This window comes from Centrocercus urophasianus, unplaced genomic scaffold (genome assembly GCF_019232065.1).
Source record: "Centrocercus urophasianus isolate 14NV4802_14NV808 unplaced genomic scaffold, USGS_Curo_1.0 seq_23, whole genome shotgun sequence".
Taxonomy (NCBI): domain Eukaryota; kingdom Metazoa; phylum Chordata; class Aves; order Galliformes; family Phasianidae; genus Centrocercus; species Centrocercus urophasianus.
Window position 1 is genome coordinate 15,924,746 of NW_024884789.1, and position 19,665 is coordinate 15,944,410.

A 19,665-nucleotide genomic window follows, 5' to 3' on the forward strand; every position below is an offset into this window, starting at 1 on the left:
ATTGTGAGGCTATAGTGAGATCAAACTACATACAGGCCTGAAATCCAGATCTGTGTCTACATTAACACAGCACTGTTGAAATTCCAAGATTACTCTTATAAATGTGTTAATGTCCTTCACTTTCATTTTTCATTTTCAGTGTACAAAAACATATAAGGTCCAAATGTTAGATTGTCCTACCTTGTCCAAAAGTATATACATGACCATCTTTTGTCAGTGCAACAGAAAATTGTGTTCCACAGGCAACTTTTTTTATGCCAATTCCACAGAGAATATCCACTTTCTAGAAGGGTAAATGAGAGGACAAAGAGCTATGGCAGATATAAGATATAAGCAGAAAATAAACATGGATTTCATCTGTAACTTCTGTTTCCAAAAAGAATTTTTATAATTCCCTCAACGTAATACATATTTTGTAGCATTACTCTAATTAAGGCCTGTGAATGAATAAAAACAACCTGAGACACTGTTTTCTTATTCTATGCACAATGATTCAAAATACCTTTTATTTATTGGGGTTGGTGAGAGGTGGCACGAGAGGAAGTGGACAAGTATGTAAACAAGCTTACCCACAAATAGCAAAATTAAGAACCTCTCTCCTTTGAGTTAACCCTACAGTTTTCTCTATTTGTATTATCTCTGACGTAGGGTTAAGTATTATGTACTCGAAATTCTTTAAAATGTCATGCTTAGTATAACATACTATCAGAATTCTTTATGGTAGATTTTATTACAACAGTATAGCATATAGAATTAATAATGTTAATTCTGAAAACTGCACGCTGAATGCCGTGTAATATGTTTAGCAACAGTGAAAATTTATGCAGAGAATATTTTTCCCTTTGAATTCTAACCTGTGGTGAGGATTTTGCAGTGGAATTTCCCAAACCAAGTTTACCATAATCTCCATCTCCAAAAGCCCAAACCATTGAACCATCCATTGACACAGCTACAGTATGATTGAGTCCACAGGCCACCTGGTTCAAAGAAATATGTTATTATCACAGTTTTTGCCAGTACTGACTTGAACAAACCAAATACCTTTAGGAAAAGAAAAACAGCATTTAAAAAAAAAAAAAAAAAAAAAAAAAAAAGATCCCTTTAAGGACATTCAAAATTCTATTACAGCATTTGGAAGACAACAGGCTGGTTTTTTTGCTTGCTTGTTGTTTCTAGAAATTTGCTTCCATTCCCTCTCCTAGAACCAAAGAATAGCTTCATGCTAAGCATGCTCACTGCCTAGGAAAACAAAATGTGTCATGAATTCATACTTCATAATTAAATATAAACATGTTACAATGTTAAAGAAAAAAAGCAGTTTTGCAGAAAGAGGCTCAAAAGTCTGGAAAGATATTAAAAAACCCAACATTTTTTCAAATTCTGCTATCACAATCAAAACTCAATCCCAAACATAAAAACAGAACACTGAAATACATTGACAATATTAGCTTTAAATGAAGATACATTGACAGTTTTAGATAAACCATGCCTGTCCAATCTGGTAACCCTCCAGCGCTGTCACTCTTTCCGGAAGTTTCTTATTGGAAGTATTTCCAAGCCCTAATCGACCATAATCACCATTTCCAAATGTAAAAAGTTTGCCATCTGCTGTCACCACAGCTGAGTGCTTGAAGCCACATGACATCTGGAAGTAAAACAAGTATAATTTTTACAGGCATCTTGTTTTTTGAGGAGTAAACTATTACACACTGAACTATGCAGTAACTTCTTCATCTTACAAAACTCATTCACATTATAAAGTCATAAAGCACAGGTACTACAGCACGAATTATTTTAACAATCTACTTCTGCTTTATCCTCACAGTAATGTTAAGAGAAGGACAGGTGCATACTTGTGTGGATACAGGCCTTCAGGCATTTTTGTTTATTTTTTCTTTTCTGTTAAAACCAAATACTGTCTTCTGGAAGCAGGTTGCTTGCTAAGCACAAATTCTAATAAATGGCATGAAAGAATGCTGAAACATTTAGCCAAAGCCTGGTATCTCTTTTTTTGTGCTGCTAAGCACACTTAGTAAAGAGAAGGAAAACAGGGCAACTCATTTTAAAGAACACTGTTATCTGACAAAGATCAAGGTATAAAATTCTGAATTGTGTCTACATTTTGACAGTCTTTTTTCACAGGCTCTTTCAAATTTTCAGACTTCTCAAGTAATATGTGTTGAGTAACATCACAGCAGCAATGAACCTTGTGATATTAACTATTTTCAACTGGGAATTATCAACTTGCTTCATAATGCTCAGCAAGAAGTCAAAAGTTTTCCATTTTCATTCAGTACACGAATTCAAATTGGCAAGACTGACAGTAGTTCTGGAACATCTCTATCACTAACTGTACCATTTACCTAAAGCCAGTATTCCTAAGTACTAAGTTACTGTATTTACAGTTTGTAAAAGGAAAAAATATGCTATGGAACCTGCACCACTTCTTCTCCTTGCAGAGCCTCTATCTGTCTAGGCCTGCGCTGTCTGTCGCTGTTCCCATGTCCAAGTTTGCCATAATCTCCATCTCCCCAACTGAAGACTTCCCCACTTTCAGTCAAAGCCATGGAATGTCCATCAGATCCACAAGAGGTCACCAGCTGAGTTACAACAAAGCCTGTGAAAAAGAATAGAGAAAGCAATGTTTACAGTAAATAAAAAAGAACTCTTAACATGCTTATATATCCAAGTGCCCCAAGGGGTAGCAAATTAAGTCTGGGGAAAGGCATCAACCAGGAATATACTTATCTTATTGTAGCAATTCCCTTGTATTATTACTTTGAAGAAACTCTGCACCTTCTCACACACAACCTATGCTTCTGACCCACCATTAGTTTTGAAATGCAATATCCCTATCTTAAGCAAACGTTTTTCCCCACAGCACTCTTGAAATTATGGAACATTAAGATGTTACTAATTACATAATAAGGAGACATAAACATCTAGTTTGTTTGTTCAATTTTCAATTAACAATTACAATATTTTAATGTCAATGATGTTCACTATCAATCAATTTAATCTTTTCAAAACAGATTCACCTTGCAGTGCTGAAATGACTGTTAACACATGAAGATCATCTGAATTTCCTTGTCCCAGCCGTCCATAGCTTCCTTCTCCACAAGCCAAAACTGTGCCATTAGCTTGAATGACAAAAGTACAATTCTGACCACAAACAACCTGGTCAAGAAAAATGCAGAGGAGTTTTTATGGTTTTTGGTTTGTTTGTTTGTTGTTTTAGATGCAGCAATCTGTATTACAATTACAATGTATCATCTTATTTTTTCAACCATTGCTTTCCTTTTGTGATTCTACCTCGATTCTACATCTTTAGTCACTGCAAATACCTTCATGACAGCCCTATTAACATAAAACATCACTTACAATATGTTTAATGGACTTTTATTACCTAATTATATCATAACACACATTTCTTCACTGAAACTTGCTACTGGTTTCAGCAAACGTTCTTCTAGTGAGAAAAAATATAATACACTCCTACCTGAGATTTACTCAGTCTTGATGTTTCTATCCTGAACGTCAATTTTATCTCAGAAAACAAATGAATTATTAATTATGGTAGAAAATGCATGTTTTGAGCATACTTAATAGTAAATTCAAACAATAAACAGAAGACATTTTCAGAGAGAGATTCTGACAAACAATGCATGGGATAAATCAATAACAATAAAAACATGCAACTCTCTTTAGGTGATCACCTGTTGAGCCTGAGAGAACGAAGGTGCTGCCACTGGTACCATGACATTTCTACCAGCTTCTGCTAATTGTCCATGTCTTCCTGCTCCCCACAGATACACATCACATTTACCTCCTAAGTGCCAATCCTATGGTGCAGCAGGAAAAGAATGCTTTAGAGAAAGAGTACTTGCAAAAGCAAAATAAATAAAATAAATAAATTTGCGTTTTACTAACCTCTGGCCTTGACGTTGCCCAGGACATTATCTGCTCATCCATACCATTGATCCATTTACTGTTATCCTATGTAACAAAAAGCACAGTTACCACATTCAGTTCAAGAGATGCACATCATTTTGCTGCTATGTCATACTCGTTCCCTTATTAACTATGACCAACATGGACATTCAAAGCACTCTACAAAAATACAAAGATAAGAGTGAACAGACAAAGCCTAGTTCTTTACTATGCCTACAAATGACACTGTTACTCATGGTTCACAGTCAAAATGTAAATAAAATTAAATAAAATTCATGATGAAATAATCTTTTTTAAAGTTTTTTGAAGCACATGTTCTCTGAAGATGTTGTAAGATTGCTGATAATAATTTACCGATCCAATATTATGATACGTCAGCCAAAATAAAAAGTCATAAAGACCATTAACATTACTAAATAATTTGATGTAGGAACATGCCAAAAAGTTGTAGGAACATGCCAAACAGCCTGACAGCTTGATTTAGTTTCTGGCAACCCAGCCCATGGCAGGGGGTTGGAACCGGATGATCTTTATGGACCCTCCCAACCCAAGCCACTCTATAACATTATGAATATAGCATATTTCACCATTAGGAGAGTAAGTTCATCCTCTGGAACAGGCTCCAGGTCTGGAACAGTAAAGGATTCTGGGAACTGTGCTCCCTTTGCCAAGGCTTCAGCGGCTTTTATGGTGGTTGAGAAACATTCCAGCCAGGCCCATTCCGTGGGACTCCAGGTTGAAGGATCAGGGAGGCAGTTCTGGTGATGAGGTGGTACTGGGGGATTGCACAACAGCTGATCTAGGTGGAGGCCCACAGCAAGCGATGCCAAGCATTGCATGTAAGGACTGTGAACAAGCTGGTCTCCACAAACAACATGGGGCTAAAGGTGAGGGGAAGGGGAAAGAGAAATCATACATGCACAGTTAGGAACATGAATTCAGCAATCTGGAAGTAGGATTTCTATAAAGCTATTCCTACAGACAAATACTTTCTTCCATACTTAAAGCTTTTCTAAAATTTTAAATACTTTCAAACTAAGAGATTGCTAGTTTGGAAAATATTGAAAGATATATGCAGACAAGATGTAGGAAATTTTGGGGGGGAATCTCAGTTCTGAAAGAAGCTGCTCACAAGCTCTTACCTTTTCATATGCATACTGCTCCTGAAGCATTATTGGCAAACGTTCCAAGAAAGCTCGCATGCAAGGAGCCATATTTAATCCTAGAACTCCTTGCTGTTTCAGTGCAGTTCTACATGTTGCAAGGATGTGATTGGAAGATATCCATTCTGATGTACAGTTCACTACCAACACATCCTGTTTAACAGCAGACACAAGACATGTTAAAAATCAAAAATTCATAAAATAAGGTCATTCAGCTCCACTGATTTACTATCAATTATCTTAGTTTCCAAAGTGGATAGAAAATATTTGTATTGTCTCTGTTGATTAACAGTCTGCTGAAGATCACTATGGAGTAGCTCACTCCACATTGTTACTTCTTCATACGTTACTTTCACCTTCGCAAGGCAGCATAATGATTATCATTCCAAGGAAGAATGAAAACAGATATTAACAAGCAGAGTTAATTTTTGTGAACAGCATAAACATAGTTAAATCATCTCCAACACCAGGGTGGAATTCAGGGAAGACTTTCAAAGACTTTCAAATACTTAGAACCAAATCTAGAACAGCTCTACTAACAGGAGCCATAACTTGTGCCAAGTTCATCATCATTCACAAAAGAAGTTGTCTTCTGGAACAACCAGCTGTTGTTTCTTAATCACTTGAGGAAGTCAGGGACTCATGCAGGCTTGCATATACAGCTATACTGCCACCTTTGAAACTTCTGTTCAGATATGAGCAGTACTTAAAGTAAACACTGAAATAAATTTTGCTACTCCTTAAAAAAATTCTGATGTTGAGGCTGGTCTAGATTAAATTACGTTACTGTGGTATCTTATTTGTTGGGAGAAAAGAAATTCCTCATGCTGCGTAAATAAAAAGTCTTTATCCTGTTTTTGTGGCCATTTACAGTTGCTGCCAGTAAACAGAAATGCTGATGTAACCAGTGTGTAGAGTCCTTTGCAACCACAAATTCAGGATTCTCCCCTCGACCACCCAAAATTCAACATGAAACATTAAAAAAAATAATAATAATAATAATAAAAAAAAATCTGTTTAGGCTCAAGCAGTAGTTGAAAGTCAAAATAACATATCTTGAAAATATAACAGTTGAGTAGGCTCAGTTATTCAAGCTGCTTTGTAAACAAGTACGCTTCCATAACAAAGTCAATAAATAGAGAGGCCCTGTCTGCATAGTTCTTCCCATTCCCCCCAAAAAAAGACAAAGGGAACTTTCTTTTAATAAGATAATTCTTAATTACACAAACAATTGTAGAATTACTTTAACACACAGTGTCACCTTTGATCTGTTACAGCACGCAGCCACACCGACTTCGGGTATCCACACGGCGGTCTGAATAGCTCCAGAACCTATCACAACACTCTGCAGCACTGAACCATCCTAAGGAAAGAAGTGCTCTGTGTCACTGTGCAAATACAGCTACTTTTCTATTTAAATACATACAAAGCACATTCCTGAGGGATGATATTCTCCAAGCTGTTCAATAATGTCTTAAAAACTGAAATGCCAATGCTAGAAGCTAAAATCTATCTAGCACTTCCACCATACTAAAGAGATAATATAAGAAATGATTCAGAATTATTAAATAAGAGGTAATGTATGATTCCTGGAGAAAGTTCTTGTAGTAAAGCAATGTTGTTCCCATCTCTAAAGCAAGAATGGCTACTTCTGCAAAGGCTAACTAATAATAAGACTAAAAAGTGAATAAATAATAGAACCATACCTACAAAATACTTAACAGTTAAGTTTAATTTAAATTTATGTTTATTGTGTATCAGATTTCATCATTATTTTACATAACATTTCCTTTCATATTTGTAACACCCCAGAAAAAAAAACGAAAAGTCTGATGCCTCAACCACTGGAGACAGTTATACAAAAAAGTACGTTACCTCTATGATGACCTTACCCGTAAAGACCAAATATTCATGAGACCACCAAGTCCACCAGACACTAATGCCAGCCCATCAGGACTGAAGGCAACAGTCCGAACAGGGGTAATATGTCCTCGCAGTTGAAATACACACTTGGCTTCAACTGTTTTTCTGTATCCATCCTGAAAATTATGTTGTAGTTATGGAACACTGAACTTGATACAGAAAAAAATTAGCTCCTATATTCTGTAAGAAATACTGAATATTTGTAGAGATACAGTAATTTCAATACGATAATTTAAAAACTCCAAAATTATTCTTGTCACATTATCACTGTTTCTCCTTGTACAAAATGCCACCAACACTAAAAACTGTATTGCAAGCTGATGTAACACATGGAAAACTAATGTTGATTTAATTTTATATAGAAACAATTTTAAACTCTTACTGAATTTTATTATAAATTTATCAACTTAGGAAAAATAGAAGCAGTTCAGTATATAATATTTAGTGAAGTAAAATTCACTTCAACCAATGACTTTTCAGCTTCTGTTCTGAAAATATCTACACACATACAAATGCAACATAAACACTTCTTTTTAGCAAATATCTTCTGTCAGGAAATCTGAGATTTGAGTAACTCTTTTACATTACCTCCTCCCTAACTTCAGAACAAGCAAAGAGAATTTCTTAAACACTCCATCTACTCCTACCTGGGCACTTGTTTCTTGGTCCCACCATCCTTCTGAGTATGCTGAGCTGGTCTGCAGTGTGGCTGCTATGTCCTGAGGAACAGCCCAGACACACACCAAACCATTGTGGCACCCTCTAGAAGAAGTCAGGGTAAATCAGAAAAACAAAGTAAAGCTAAATACAAAATATAAACAGAATGTCCTAAAAACATCAGATATCACTACCTTCCTATGAAACTATATCTATCTCTACATCTAAAGTGCAAAGGCATGTAATCAATGGTTAAAAGCATTCCTTCTGTTCCACTCTCTATCCTCCCACTCCTCACCCCACACCTTTTCAACTTCCCCTAACATCACAGTCTCATACTACAAAAAATATATGCAGAAAAAGTTCAAGCACAGGTCTATCATGCACAAGTCTTACAGCACAGAGAGAACAGCTGGCAACATGACAAGAGCCATGCTGTTCATTTTCACTCTGGTGCCTTAGAGTTCTCATGAAAACTGGTTTACTGAGCAAATGTTATTTGAAAAAACAAGAAACTTCACTCTTGACATTAATGACCAAGAAAAAAAAATACAATAAAGCCAAAACAAACAAAAACATGACATACGTAGCTAGCAATAGCTGTAACTTGGGACCTTTCCCTGGAAGACCACACCAAGCAATGCCATTCACAAAAGCTGGATGGGGCAGTGAATGCAGACGTCTCCAAGACCCTCCCATGTATGCCCAGAGTTTCACAATTTCTTCTTTGGCACATGTCAGGAGAATTTTACCAGTTGGATCCCACTTCATACTAACGATTGTATCCTATTAATTAAAAAAAAGATAAGAGTTGGTATGAAGTAACACAGTAGGAACAGAGAAAACCAGAGCTAATGCAATGTTTAATTATTGTAACACAGAGCATTTTATTCTCAAATAAATTTTAACAACTAGAGAGAATGACTTGCAAATACGAATTCAGTACATCCTCTTTTTTTTTTTTATATTAAGTAATTGCAGAATTAACTTAATGGTACTGGCTTCACAGGCATATTAGGTAAAGGGCCAGATGAGGCTAACTGACATCAGAAAGAACAGGCCATAGAGGAATACTGAAGTATAGTTTTATTACCACAGCAGACCCACTTCTGTGACTGCCACGCTTCAAATACCAAGACCAATTCATGGAAGCACTCAAGATGCTTTTATTAAACTTCTACTTTGGGAATTCTCTTCTTAGCCTAACAACTTATTAGTCCAATCAGTAGTGACTTTTCATTATGGACACTGAAGCAAAGGATCAAAACCTTTGTGGCTGCATTATCAGAAAAAGGTTTTTGCTTTGCATGATACTTTAAGCTCTACAAAAACACGTGAAAGACAAAACTGAAGTGTTATGAGTGCTGTTACAAATCAAGCCTTTTTAAAACCAAACACACTTTGCAATCTCTAATAGCAAAAGGATTATAATTCTTACTCCTTTTTTTAATTTAAATTCGGTAGACTGTTCCTCTGAACTCAACTGTGTTCAATGTACCAGAAATAAATAATCTGCTCTTGACTTTATAAATAGCTTTCGAATACACAAAAAAGCTTAAGCAGATCCTTTCCTGCTGAAATTACAGATACATTTTTAAACGACTAACTCTACCTTGTGTGCATCAACTAGAATGATTTCTCCTTTTTCAAGTGGTTCCTTTGTTCCTATTAGCAATTTCCCATCTGAATAGCCAACTGCAAATGGTTTATCTTCGCTGAACCAGGCCAGGCATGTGACAGAAACTGTGACAGACAACACAAAGCTTCATTAACCCAAACTGAGCATCAGTCCTGACAGAATTTTTTGATAGTGCGACTGCATAAAACATTAAATGCATAACTTCCCCCTCAAGTTACTTGACTTTTTTTTGTCTGAATATTTTCTTCAATTTGTATATAAAGACAAAAGAGAATGAGATCACAGAAGTTGAGATCATTTTGTAATTTTTTTTAATCACTCTCCTTCATTAAAATACTTGGATGTATACATTCTTGACACGGGGAATAGAACTGCGCTGGGCTGCTTCCAAGAAAACCACTGAAAGCAACGTCAGCCTTTGTTAGTACATATTGCCTCCATTGATTCTGCCCCAAAAAATGGCACATTTCTAGAAGAAGCCACATTCTTTGTGGAAAACCAAAAATGCTACCCAAGATGTGCTATTCCATGTCCTCTGTGACCAGAACTATAAATAAAAATGGGTGTAATCATTGAATTCAGATGATATTGTCTACAAACCATCTATAGACAAAGGAGGCGCTGCAAAAAATCTGTGTCTTCAATTCTTTTAAGTCATACAGCCAACGTGGCAATTTAAAGCAAAATTAATGCAAATATTATAACCTCTTTTTCACTGCTGGTGAAAATGCACAGCTAATGGTGGTGACCAGGTTAAAAATATGTTGAAAAAGAATGTTTTGATGCTGAAAATTTGCTCCTTTAAATAGTGTTACAGTATTTTCTATATCTATTGCAGTTTCCATGGAAATAAATAGAAGGCATTACTTTCAGAGTAACCTATGTATATCGCTTTTTCTTTTTTATGGAGGAATCTCAAAATTTAACTAAGGCACTACTAATTTTAATCTCTACTTAAATACTGATACAGTCACCTACCATCCTTTCTGTAGCAGTGTTCCAGTTCTATCCGGTGCATGGTTGAAATATCCACAACTTCAATAAGTCCAAGAGACCCATCCATACGACCAATTAACAATAATTCTCCTTTCCATGCTGCAGCTGGCCCTTCTTCTGGCCAAGCAAGTGCAGATACCCAGTGAGGCTGAAGATCTAATAATCCTTTTCCTCCTGGGAAAGCCCAAAAATATTTCAAAATTATTTTTAATTATTTAAAGCATTGAATTTAATTATTTAAATTTTTTTCATCTTCATAAATAAAATAATACAGCAGAAATACCTTCCACGAGAAAACATGAGAAGAGTCTATAGTCTAGAGCTAGAATATATGACAAATTCACTTAAGTGATGAGACAGTGAAGCAATGGACCACTAACCTACACAAAACATAGACAATAAATCTCAATGTTCATCCAAGACAAATAGTTTTATTAAAGGAGAAAGCTAAATTCTTCAGATCACTTACATTTTTCTTGTGAACTGTCTGTTAACACGGACAGTTTAACCACTGATTTTCGTAAGTACAAAACAACAGAAAGATGTTTCACAGATTACGAGTGACCAAGTGACTAACAATTTTCCCAGAGTTTTAAAATTATGGTGGATTAGTTAAAAACAGCACAAATGACAGGAAGGATGTTAGAGAATACATTTACAGACTCTTGCAAACTGAATCAGTGAATTCAGAAAGGCCCTTCTGGATCAAGATCAGTCCTCCTCATCACAATGCAGTTTCTCTAACACATCTTAAAAGTATTTCCTTACCAGTTGTCATTCTTCCTTAGAAATCATTTGATATCACAAGCATTTTAATACCAGAATCTTTCTTGCAGTTATTTATGGCCTATTTATTTCCATTTCTTCCTGTATCAATAATATCCATTTGCTCGCATAGCTGCTTTTGCTCCACAGGTTTCTCCTAGTGTTTACTTTCCTAATGTAACAATTTATAATCTTCAATTTCCAATCTTACTCCTCCCAGATCTTTTGTTCAACTAAACAAACCAACCTCACACATTCTACTCTCAAAAGGTCTTCCTTCTCATTGAACACTGTCATCAGCCATCCCTGCATTGTTTCAGTCGTTTTGGCACTCTCCATGCCTTTTGAAGAAGGTAAGTCTTGTGGACTATGGGAGAATACCATATTTGCAAACAAAAATCACCAGAAGTGATCAAGTCTCAAACCTAAACACATCAGTGACATCAAGAATTTGTACATGGTACTCAGTTTATCCATTTAGTTTTAAGACACGCATTGATTTGTGGTTAATGCCTTAATTAATTAAATAGATTGACAAGATATTACGGAAAATGGCAGATACTAAACTTGGAGAGCACACACAAATACTTAGGTTAACAAATATTCAGTAACTTAGCAGTTTTATTTACAAATACATTTTACTGTAAAATGTTCACAGGTAGTCAGTGCATACCATTGACTTGCCATATGTTCACCATCTTTTCTGTAGCTCCAGCCAGATATTTGCCACTGATGCTCCAACAGATAAGAGACAAACTAAGGTCACTGGGTGACCCCAGACTTTCTTCAGAATCGCCCTCTCTGCAACAGTACAGAGTAATACAATTAAAAAGGGCACTTTCTTTAGGCAGACAGGAAAAGAGAGAATTCATGAAATATTTAAACTAAAATCCAAAGTCTTTCTGCCATCATTTTAGATTTACACAATAAATGTATTCTTCCCTGCTCACAATCCTACATTCTATTTAAAACAACTACAAATTACAAAATGAGTAGCATCAAACAAAATTTAAGAACTGCTAAGAAATCACCATCTATCAACCTTCTGGTTCATTATTGTTTCTTTACTCTTCTGACTTAACTCACATAATCTGTACTGAGGAATCAGATTTTAATCTTTTTCTTCCTTCTTTTTTGGACACATCCAAATGATAGAAAAGTCCTTCTCAGACAGTTCCATGAAAGAGCAGCAGGAACTCCAAGCTCCTGAAGCCCAGAAGTCACAAATTCTTTTTTTTTTCTCCCCACACTTCATTGCAACCACTACATTCACAATTACCATGTTATAGATTTAAACTGTTCACAGGAACCCTCCGAAGGAATATTTTATCTTTTTATTCCTCTCGTATATCATAGTCCCTTGGAGTAATATTTTAATAATTTCCCCTCATAATGAATGATTAAGAATATTTTTAACAGTTTTAACATGATCTCCTTATCTCTGAGATGACTCTGATCAGCATGATATTTGAGTTCTGCTTTCAGTTTTATCTTACATTGCCTGCCATAAACACAGAAACAATCCTAGGAAAAAAGAAAGATGAAATGATTCCTGTGCAGAAGATACTGCAGGATTGGCTCTTCTCATTACCTTGCACAACTACAACGTAAATTAAATATCTCACAGTTATAAAGAATTGACTTACAATTTGTTGAGCACACATGTCTGTTGCAGTGAGTACTGCTTCTTGGTAACGTTCCACACCCTTATGGTGCCATCATTTCCACTAGTTGCCAAAAGTCCCTTTTTATTGCACCAAACACATGTCATGACCTACAAATGTTAAAGAGATCATGGCAAAAATGGAGTTTAAACCTAAAGCTTTGGTAACTTTGTTCACTAATAACAATGCAAACTTAAACCACCAGAACACAGCATCCTGCATTGATGAAAAACACAATACACTCTTCCACATTTACAATACTGTACAGTGTAAGCATATTTTATGAGGACGTTGCACCTGACCCATGCTCCATGGGGCTGCTATTGCACAGAGTACCAGAATAAGATGTTAACTACTATAGCAGAAAAACTACTGCAAATTAAGATCTAAATTAAGATGGACCCAAGTTGAGCCAGGGGAGGTTTAGATTGGATATCAGGAAAACTTCTTTACAGAAAAGATTGTTAAGTATTGGAATAGGCTTCCCCAGGCAGGGGAGGTGGTTGAGTCACCATCTCTGGATGTGTTTAAAAACCATCTGGAGTGGTGCTCAGGGACACGATCGAGTGGAGGGTTGTTAGAGTTAGGGCAGCATGGTTCAGTTGTGGTTGGACTTTATGATCTTTGAGGTCTTTTCCAACCTGAGCAATTCTATGATTCTATGATTCTACTACCTAGCCCAAGAAAAGCTGATTCTACTGATGTAGTGCACTGTGAGGACAGTTTCTTGCCTCTTGTAATAGAAGCTTCAAAGAAAGTATGCACTATTCCATATTGGAGATACCTTCAAGCAATAATGTACTCCATCACAAAAACATTACATTTTGTGGGAAATATCTCAGTCAGTATATTTATAAAACAATCATTTTAATTTTTTTTTCTTCTCAATTCAAAACAAAAGAAAGAAGAGCATTAAAATTCACATAATTTTGGGGGAAATCACCTGTTTCTGATGAGCTTCCAGTTTTATGAAGGAACATTTTCGTAAGTCTCCCCCCATATCAGCGAGGGTCTGAGGAATAGTTTGATTATCACGATCATGAGCTGCAAGAGTTCGCACCAACTGCTGAGCAGCCCACTGCCTATGTTGTGAAGATAACCTTGAAGAAAGGCAGCAGGCTGCTAGTGCATTAGCCAGCTCCAGAGGGCCTACAGCAGAAGGATCATAGGAAGGATGGGCATACAAATGGGCAATTAAACCTGCTTAAACAAAACAATGAGATGATGCCTAGATGAGTACCAAACAGAAGTACATAAATGAACACAGCATTAGCCATAATTTCCAGAAAAAAAAGAAGATTAACAAGCATTTTATAAGAATGTTGCAATTACATTAACTATTAGGAAGAAAACCTGTTCTGATACCAAGAAAATACAGCCCCCTTCAAAATTTCACAAAAACACCCAGAACACCATAACAAGAGAATTATGAATATTCTTATTCTCACCACATGGAAAATGGTCATTCTAAGAGCAAGCACTGTCTAAACTGCAAAATGGATCCTCTGAGGTAAGCTGCTCTAAGGATGTCCTTCCCTCCCCTGAACAAAGAAACAGCCTGCTGTTTCAGGCTTTTCAGAACTTGCTTTTCGGTTCCCTGACCTCTCAACAGCAGAGGTAACAACATTTTGTGCACCAGAGACAGAAAAGTACTCGGGTATCAGGAATCAACTATTCCCCTTAATTATTAATTATTCCCCTTAATGTCAGTATGTGGCACAACTGGGGCTGAACACCACACCTGTACAGCTTTCAATACACACAAATGTTTAGATTTCTTTTAAAGTGATAGAGAATTTAGTTACGTAATAAATCAATCTTTCTAAGTCATTTGTGCCCTAAACTATAACACAACATAAACTATTTTTGTGAGCAAATCTATGTATAGATTATTCTAGCATCTTTCCTTAAACAGAAATGAGAGATCGAAGATTTAACAATTAAGTGATTAGTATAAATAAAAGCCTTATCATACCTTTCTTTTCAAATTCTGCCTTATCATAATTTGGCCTCAGTTTGGCCCCTTTGTCTGCCAGCAGAGCTACAAGCGCCTGAGTAACCACAAAGTTTGGAGAAGTTACAAGTTTGTTTTCTTCAGCGATTCCTCTTAAAAAGCTTGGCAAAAATTTCCGTTGAATTGGATCATCAACTGTTGTCAAGTTTACACCGGTTGCTGCAGAAATCAAATTCTGAAAATAAACAATAAAATAAAATAAATAACTAAAAAAAAAGAAAATCTTTAAAAATGATTATATTTGGAAAGAAATCATAGTTTAAAGTTTGAAAATATTTTGGTAGAAATTCTCAGCCCCCAGTTCCATGTGCAACATGGAATTTAATTCTTCTGACCTGGGGATTGAATACCTGGTCTTAGTGGAACCACCCATTCAGATCCAGGGATCAATCAATCAACAGACAGTCTCAAGTAACCACAAATACCAGCAAAAACTAAGGAGCTTCTAGGAGAACTTTTTATGAGTTTTTTGCGCCTGAGTGTAGGATACAGTAATGTGTAATCAAGTTCATTATTCCATCCAAAAACTTGTATTAATGCATGATTATATTTCAAACTCCAAATAACAAAATAAGTAATTATTCTGATTACATGTAAGTGTCTTCACGTGCATGAAACACCACAGCATTTCCACAGCTGTGTATCATCACAAAGAATCTCTATTCTACAACTGACTCAGTTAAAGAGTCGGAGAGGGCAATCTCACAGTTTAGAACAAAAAAGCACAACTTATAAATAGGAACAAAAGGGAATGCTTAATCTCATGTAGAAGTAGTTCAATATACATACCATACCTGTGTACACAATTGCACCAGAAGTTTAGCAGCACTAGGAGTGTTTGATGCCAAACAGCCCACTGCTGTGCTCAGGTAGGCAAGACATGATATAGGCTTGCTTGTTTTGCTGTGGATTCCTCTAGACCGCTCTGTTGAACTTGACACAGTGCATGGACTCGTGGAGAGCCCTGCTCTCCCTGCTGCAGCGAGACACATTAAACGAACCAAAGTTCTTATGTCTGTTAATCCCAAGGATTCAAGACCAGCTGCCAGGCTACAACTGGAACCACTGTCAAAAATGAACAGAAATGCTCTTGGTTTTTTTAGCGTAATTATAAGTAAAATTGTATTTGGACAAAACTATTCCCAAACCACTAGTGAACACTGCCTGCTTGGTTAGCTGGACAGTATTATCATTCAGGGGAAAAGGGAAGAGGCAGAAACAAAGCTGTAGTGTCCTTTCACTCCTTTTAAGTTAAGGGTGAAGATTAAAATATATATACATATTTTATAGTCTTGTCCTAAGAAAAAAACTTAAGTTTAGCTCATGAACAATGTTATATGGATAATTCATGTTTAGAATTACACTATGGTAACAGACATCAGATTTCTGTGACTTCTTCACATCCTCATATAGCATCAAATCCTGCACTATGTCTTCTTTCCTACAATGTTTACCTTTTATTTCTAGTACTTGACTTGAACAAAAGCCAATTGGCAGATACAGAATCATGTTTTGAGTGGCCGATGTTACTGGAGTCTGCTCTCAATGTGAGACATAGAAGTATCTTTCATAAAGTTTGAAGATAGGGTTTGAAGGAACAAAATCAACAAAAGTTTCTCTCTTAATAACATGAATTAAGTACATAAAAGGAGCATCACTTTCCCAAATTAATCACAAAAGTGCATCTACACCAAACATTACTACATAACTAGATTCAAATGAAAAATAGTTTTGCTAAGAATGCCACAAACCTGACAGACAAAAGTGAGAGTGCTCTCATAACCATAGTTCTTGCAAGAAGGACTTGTGCAGCAGCTGTCACTCTTCTTAAGGCCATAACACGGTCGTGTGGATTTACTAGGGCAGCTGCTTGTTCTCCTAATGTTATCCTGCCAGAAGAGCTTTTTTCTATAGAGCCATGACAACCTTGGAAATAACAATTTGTGTTAGTGTTTAAAGAGCAAAAAAACATCATACGGTAATAAGCACAGAAGCAAATCTGGCATAGGTTTTTTAAAAAGGCTTCAGTTTTCAGCATGTCAGAAATATAGAAAGAGGTGATGACTGAGCAGAAAATACACTTCTAAAACTCTACATAATTTAATTATTTCTTTTTTTCAAAACTTGATAGGTAGTAGTTTGACAGTACTGATGTTAATGCTAATTCCTCTGCTTCCCTTCCCTTTAAAGGGATCTACAAAGTTAAATACATATCCTGCATTTCAGTATGATGATCAGTAAATCACCAATTAAATCAATGAATCTCTGAGTTGTGAAAAAAACATGCTACTACCATTCACTGTAAAACTTTGGTCACAGTTTTGTTAGTAAACCAAAGCTTCACGTCTGCTAACAAAAATGCCATGCATACCTCACTGACTTTTAAAATAAAAGGAAAATTAAGAATCTGTATTAGTTTCCTTATGAGACAGGAAAGCAGGAAAGATCATCAAAATATTTCTGCAACAATCCTATAAAATCACACCAGAGGGGATGTATGTGTTCTGTGAATTAAATTCGTATCAAATTTACCTATTTGCATCAGTGTTTCTTCCATACTGTTGGTGGCTGTCACCATTGCAACTGATGCACCTAGAGGGTCACTGTCAGGAAACTGCACAGGTTCAGGTACAATACGTCGATCATTTAACCCAAGAGGTCCAGCCAGTAATTCAAACTCCTCTTCTCCTGTCAGCTTTTCATCCTCATCTACATCTAACATATCCCAGTCTTCTAGAATTGGAAAAATACAATTAAATGTAACTTTAAAATCTGAAAGTAGTAAATAATGTTAATTAATTTTTAAAAATATCAATATGAGGAATAAAATATGAATTGCAGTCTGCAGCTTAGCAGCCTTGACTCCCATCTTCATGTTGTGCCAATAGCAACATTAACTAGAAAAACAAAACCCCCCTTTTGCCCCTCTTCATTAAATCTGGTCTTTTTTTTCAATCACACAAATTTTATAGAAGATTCTCTGAGGCATCAATTTAGCTGTTTTTTAAAACACAGCAACAAGAGGTCCCTGTATCTAACAAAAAGACAACTCTACAACCTGAAATACATTAAGAAGTGTGAACATACAGTAATGCTTTAAATTATGACAGCAGATACATATTCTAAAGGACTGAACAGTAAAGATAGATACTGGAGACTTCTCATGTTCACATTTATCAAAAAGTACGTGCAAGTTCTTAGGTCATTATTGTACCATCCAGGCCTTTGTTTTTCCTTCCCATACCTCAGTTTGCACCCTCCGTCCCATAATTGTAATTAAATTATGTACTCCATTACTCCATTCACTTCCCAGACATTTACACAGACATCAATTTAGATTTACTTCTTTTTCCCTCTCTAACTCTCTCCATAGAGTACAATCTCAACAGCTTTTATCTGCTGGAAAAAAAAACAAAAACTTGCCCTTAAACTTGGGAACACTCACATTTAAATCTACACGTGTGGCAACTCATATGACTGTGATTGTATAAGCTACAAAAAGGCCCAGATTCAAAGGATCACCTGAGAAAAATTTTCTACAGTCATTAGAAATAATTTGTTCAGGTGTGAAGGACATTATTGAGACACTCTCAACTAATAAGAAGATAGAAGTGTAAGCCTAAGGCCAAAATTTCCAGAGGGTAACTTATGCTAATCAACCTCTCCTAAAAAGGCTGCTGAAGAAATGTAATTGAATATTAGACTTCATGTAGACTGAATGTAGTTTAAACTACAACAGCTCATTCACCAAAATTAATTAGAAGACAGCAAATGAAATACAAGGGAAAAAACGTCACTGATTTATTTCCATCTGAACTTAAAAGCAACAATGAAAGCACTAAATCTAGTCTGAAGGTATCTTCAAGTAGAGTTTCATTACACGTTTATTTGCATTTATGGAGAAAGAAAAGCACTTCAGAAGTATTCAGTATCTTCAAAAACTTGAAAACCTACCTTCATAGACACTGTCTTGTTTACCTATTAAATCAGGAGCCTGGCCTTTGTACCTATAAGAAAAAAAAAAATGAAAAAAAAACCAATTAAGTGGCTTCTATCATTTATATACACGCCTACCAATTTTAAACCTGGATTACTCTAAGGTTACTTTACTGCTATGTAAATACATATATGAGTTCTGGAAATAGCAAGAGAAATTAATAATGCATTTTGCAGTATGAATGTGGAAAAGGTACATAAAAGTAATGGCATATTCAGAAAAAAAGTTTTTCAAGATCTGCAACAGGAAGCAAGATTCCGAGAAATAATTCCTTTTCCATTAAAAATATTAATGAAGACAAACAAAGATTTCAAGCCTCAGTTAAATAAAGACATTAGTTCTACCACAAATTTGTATTTCTTCATTCAATTTCTTAAAATTCATAGACTAGTTGATACTTCCAAGTTCTTTTTTTCCTTCACACACAGTGTTCCACTCTTTTATTTCTGTACCTTTCTGAAGTTGATGTTTTGGATTTACTCTTCAGGGCTAAGTACTTCTCTCTGCAGACACCACACAATAAATAGTAAGGATTTCCACTTCCACATTCACCACCAAACCATCCATCCACATAGGAGCCATTGCTACGATAGCCCTGACGGTTGGCACTGCGCCCGCAGCCTGGATGGTTTCTTTTCATGTGTTGATTGAAGCTGACAACACTTGATTCACACAGTTCACAAACCACTACTTCTTCTCTGTCTTCAGATTCACAAACATGCTGCGTAATAAGATTCTCACGTTACTTACAGGGAAAAACATCTTCATACTCGATATTAAAAATATGCCAATATTGTTAAATGGATGTTTCTGCCCATTTCTACTACACCAAGTAGAATGTGTGTGGTAACCTTGCACAAGGACAAAGCAGAAACAGACAACCAGATCATCTCAGA

The 19,665-nt window shown here is 35.9% G+C and overlaps 1 protein-coding gene across 8 annotated transcripts in view; it reads right to left on the reverse strand.

The window, feature by feature from the left end:
* HERC1 (HECT and RLD domain containing E3 ubiquitin protein ligase family member 1) overlaps positions 1-19,665 on the reverse strand; it is a 93,889-nt gene that overhangs the window by 8,125 nt on the left and 66,099 nt on the right. For 4 of the 8 annotated variants that reach the window (XM_042823938.1, XM_042823940.1, XM_042823939.1 and 1 more), the window contains exons 45-68: positions 19,222-19,490; positions 18,727-18,779; positions 17,305-17,505; positions 16,524-16,698; positions 15,567-15,837; positions 14,734-14,947; positions 13,702-13,961; positions 12,741-12,868; positions 11,768-11,895; positions 10,312-10,503; positions 9,307-9,437; positions 8,281-8,480; positions 7,682-7,799; positions 7,007-7,153; positions 6,376-6,477; positions 5,094-5,267; positions 4,539-4,832; positions 3,931-3,996; positions 3,717-3,842; positions 3,039-3,177; positions 2,436-2,617; positions 1,490-1,645; positions 855-977; positions 181-283 (exon numbers count right to left, since the gene is read on the reverse strand). In XM_042823938.1, coding sequence (XP_042679872.1) covers positions 181-283; positions 855-977; positions 1,490-1,645; positions 2,436-2,617; positions 3,039-3,177; positions 3,717-3,842; positions 3,931-3,996; positions 4,539-4,832; positions 5,094-5,267; positions 6,376-6,477; positions 7,007-7,153; positions 7,682-7,799; positions 8,281-8,480; positions 9,307-9,437; positions 10,312-10,503; positions 11,768-11,895; positions 12,741-12,868; positions 13,702-13,961; positions 14,734-14,947; positions 15,567-15,837; positions 16,524-16,698; positions 17,305-17,505; positions 18,727-18,779; positions 19,222-19,490 — 3,952 coding nt within the window. The remainder of the gene's footprint in view (positions 1-180; positions 284-854; positions 978-1,489; positions 1,646-2,435; positions 2,618-3,038; positions 3,178-3,716; positions 3,843-3,930; positions 3,997-4,538; positions 4,833-5,093; positions 5,268-6,375; positions 6,478-7,006; positions 7,154-7,681; positions 7,800-8,280; positions 8,481-9,306; positions 9,438-10,311; positions 10,504-11,767; positions 11,896-12,740; positions 12,869-13,701; positions 13,962-14,733; positions 14,948-15,566; positions 15,838-16,523; positions 16,699-17,304; positions 17,506-18,726; positions 18,780-19,221; positions 19,491-19,665) is intronic. The other 4 variants (XM_042823941.1, XM_042823937.1, XM_042823942.1 and 1 more) reach the window with 4 other exon arrangements.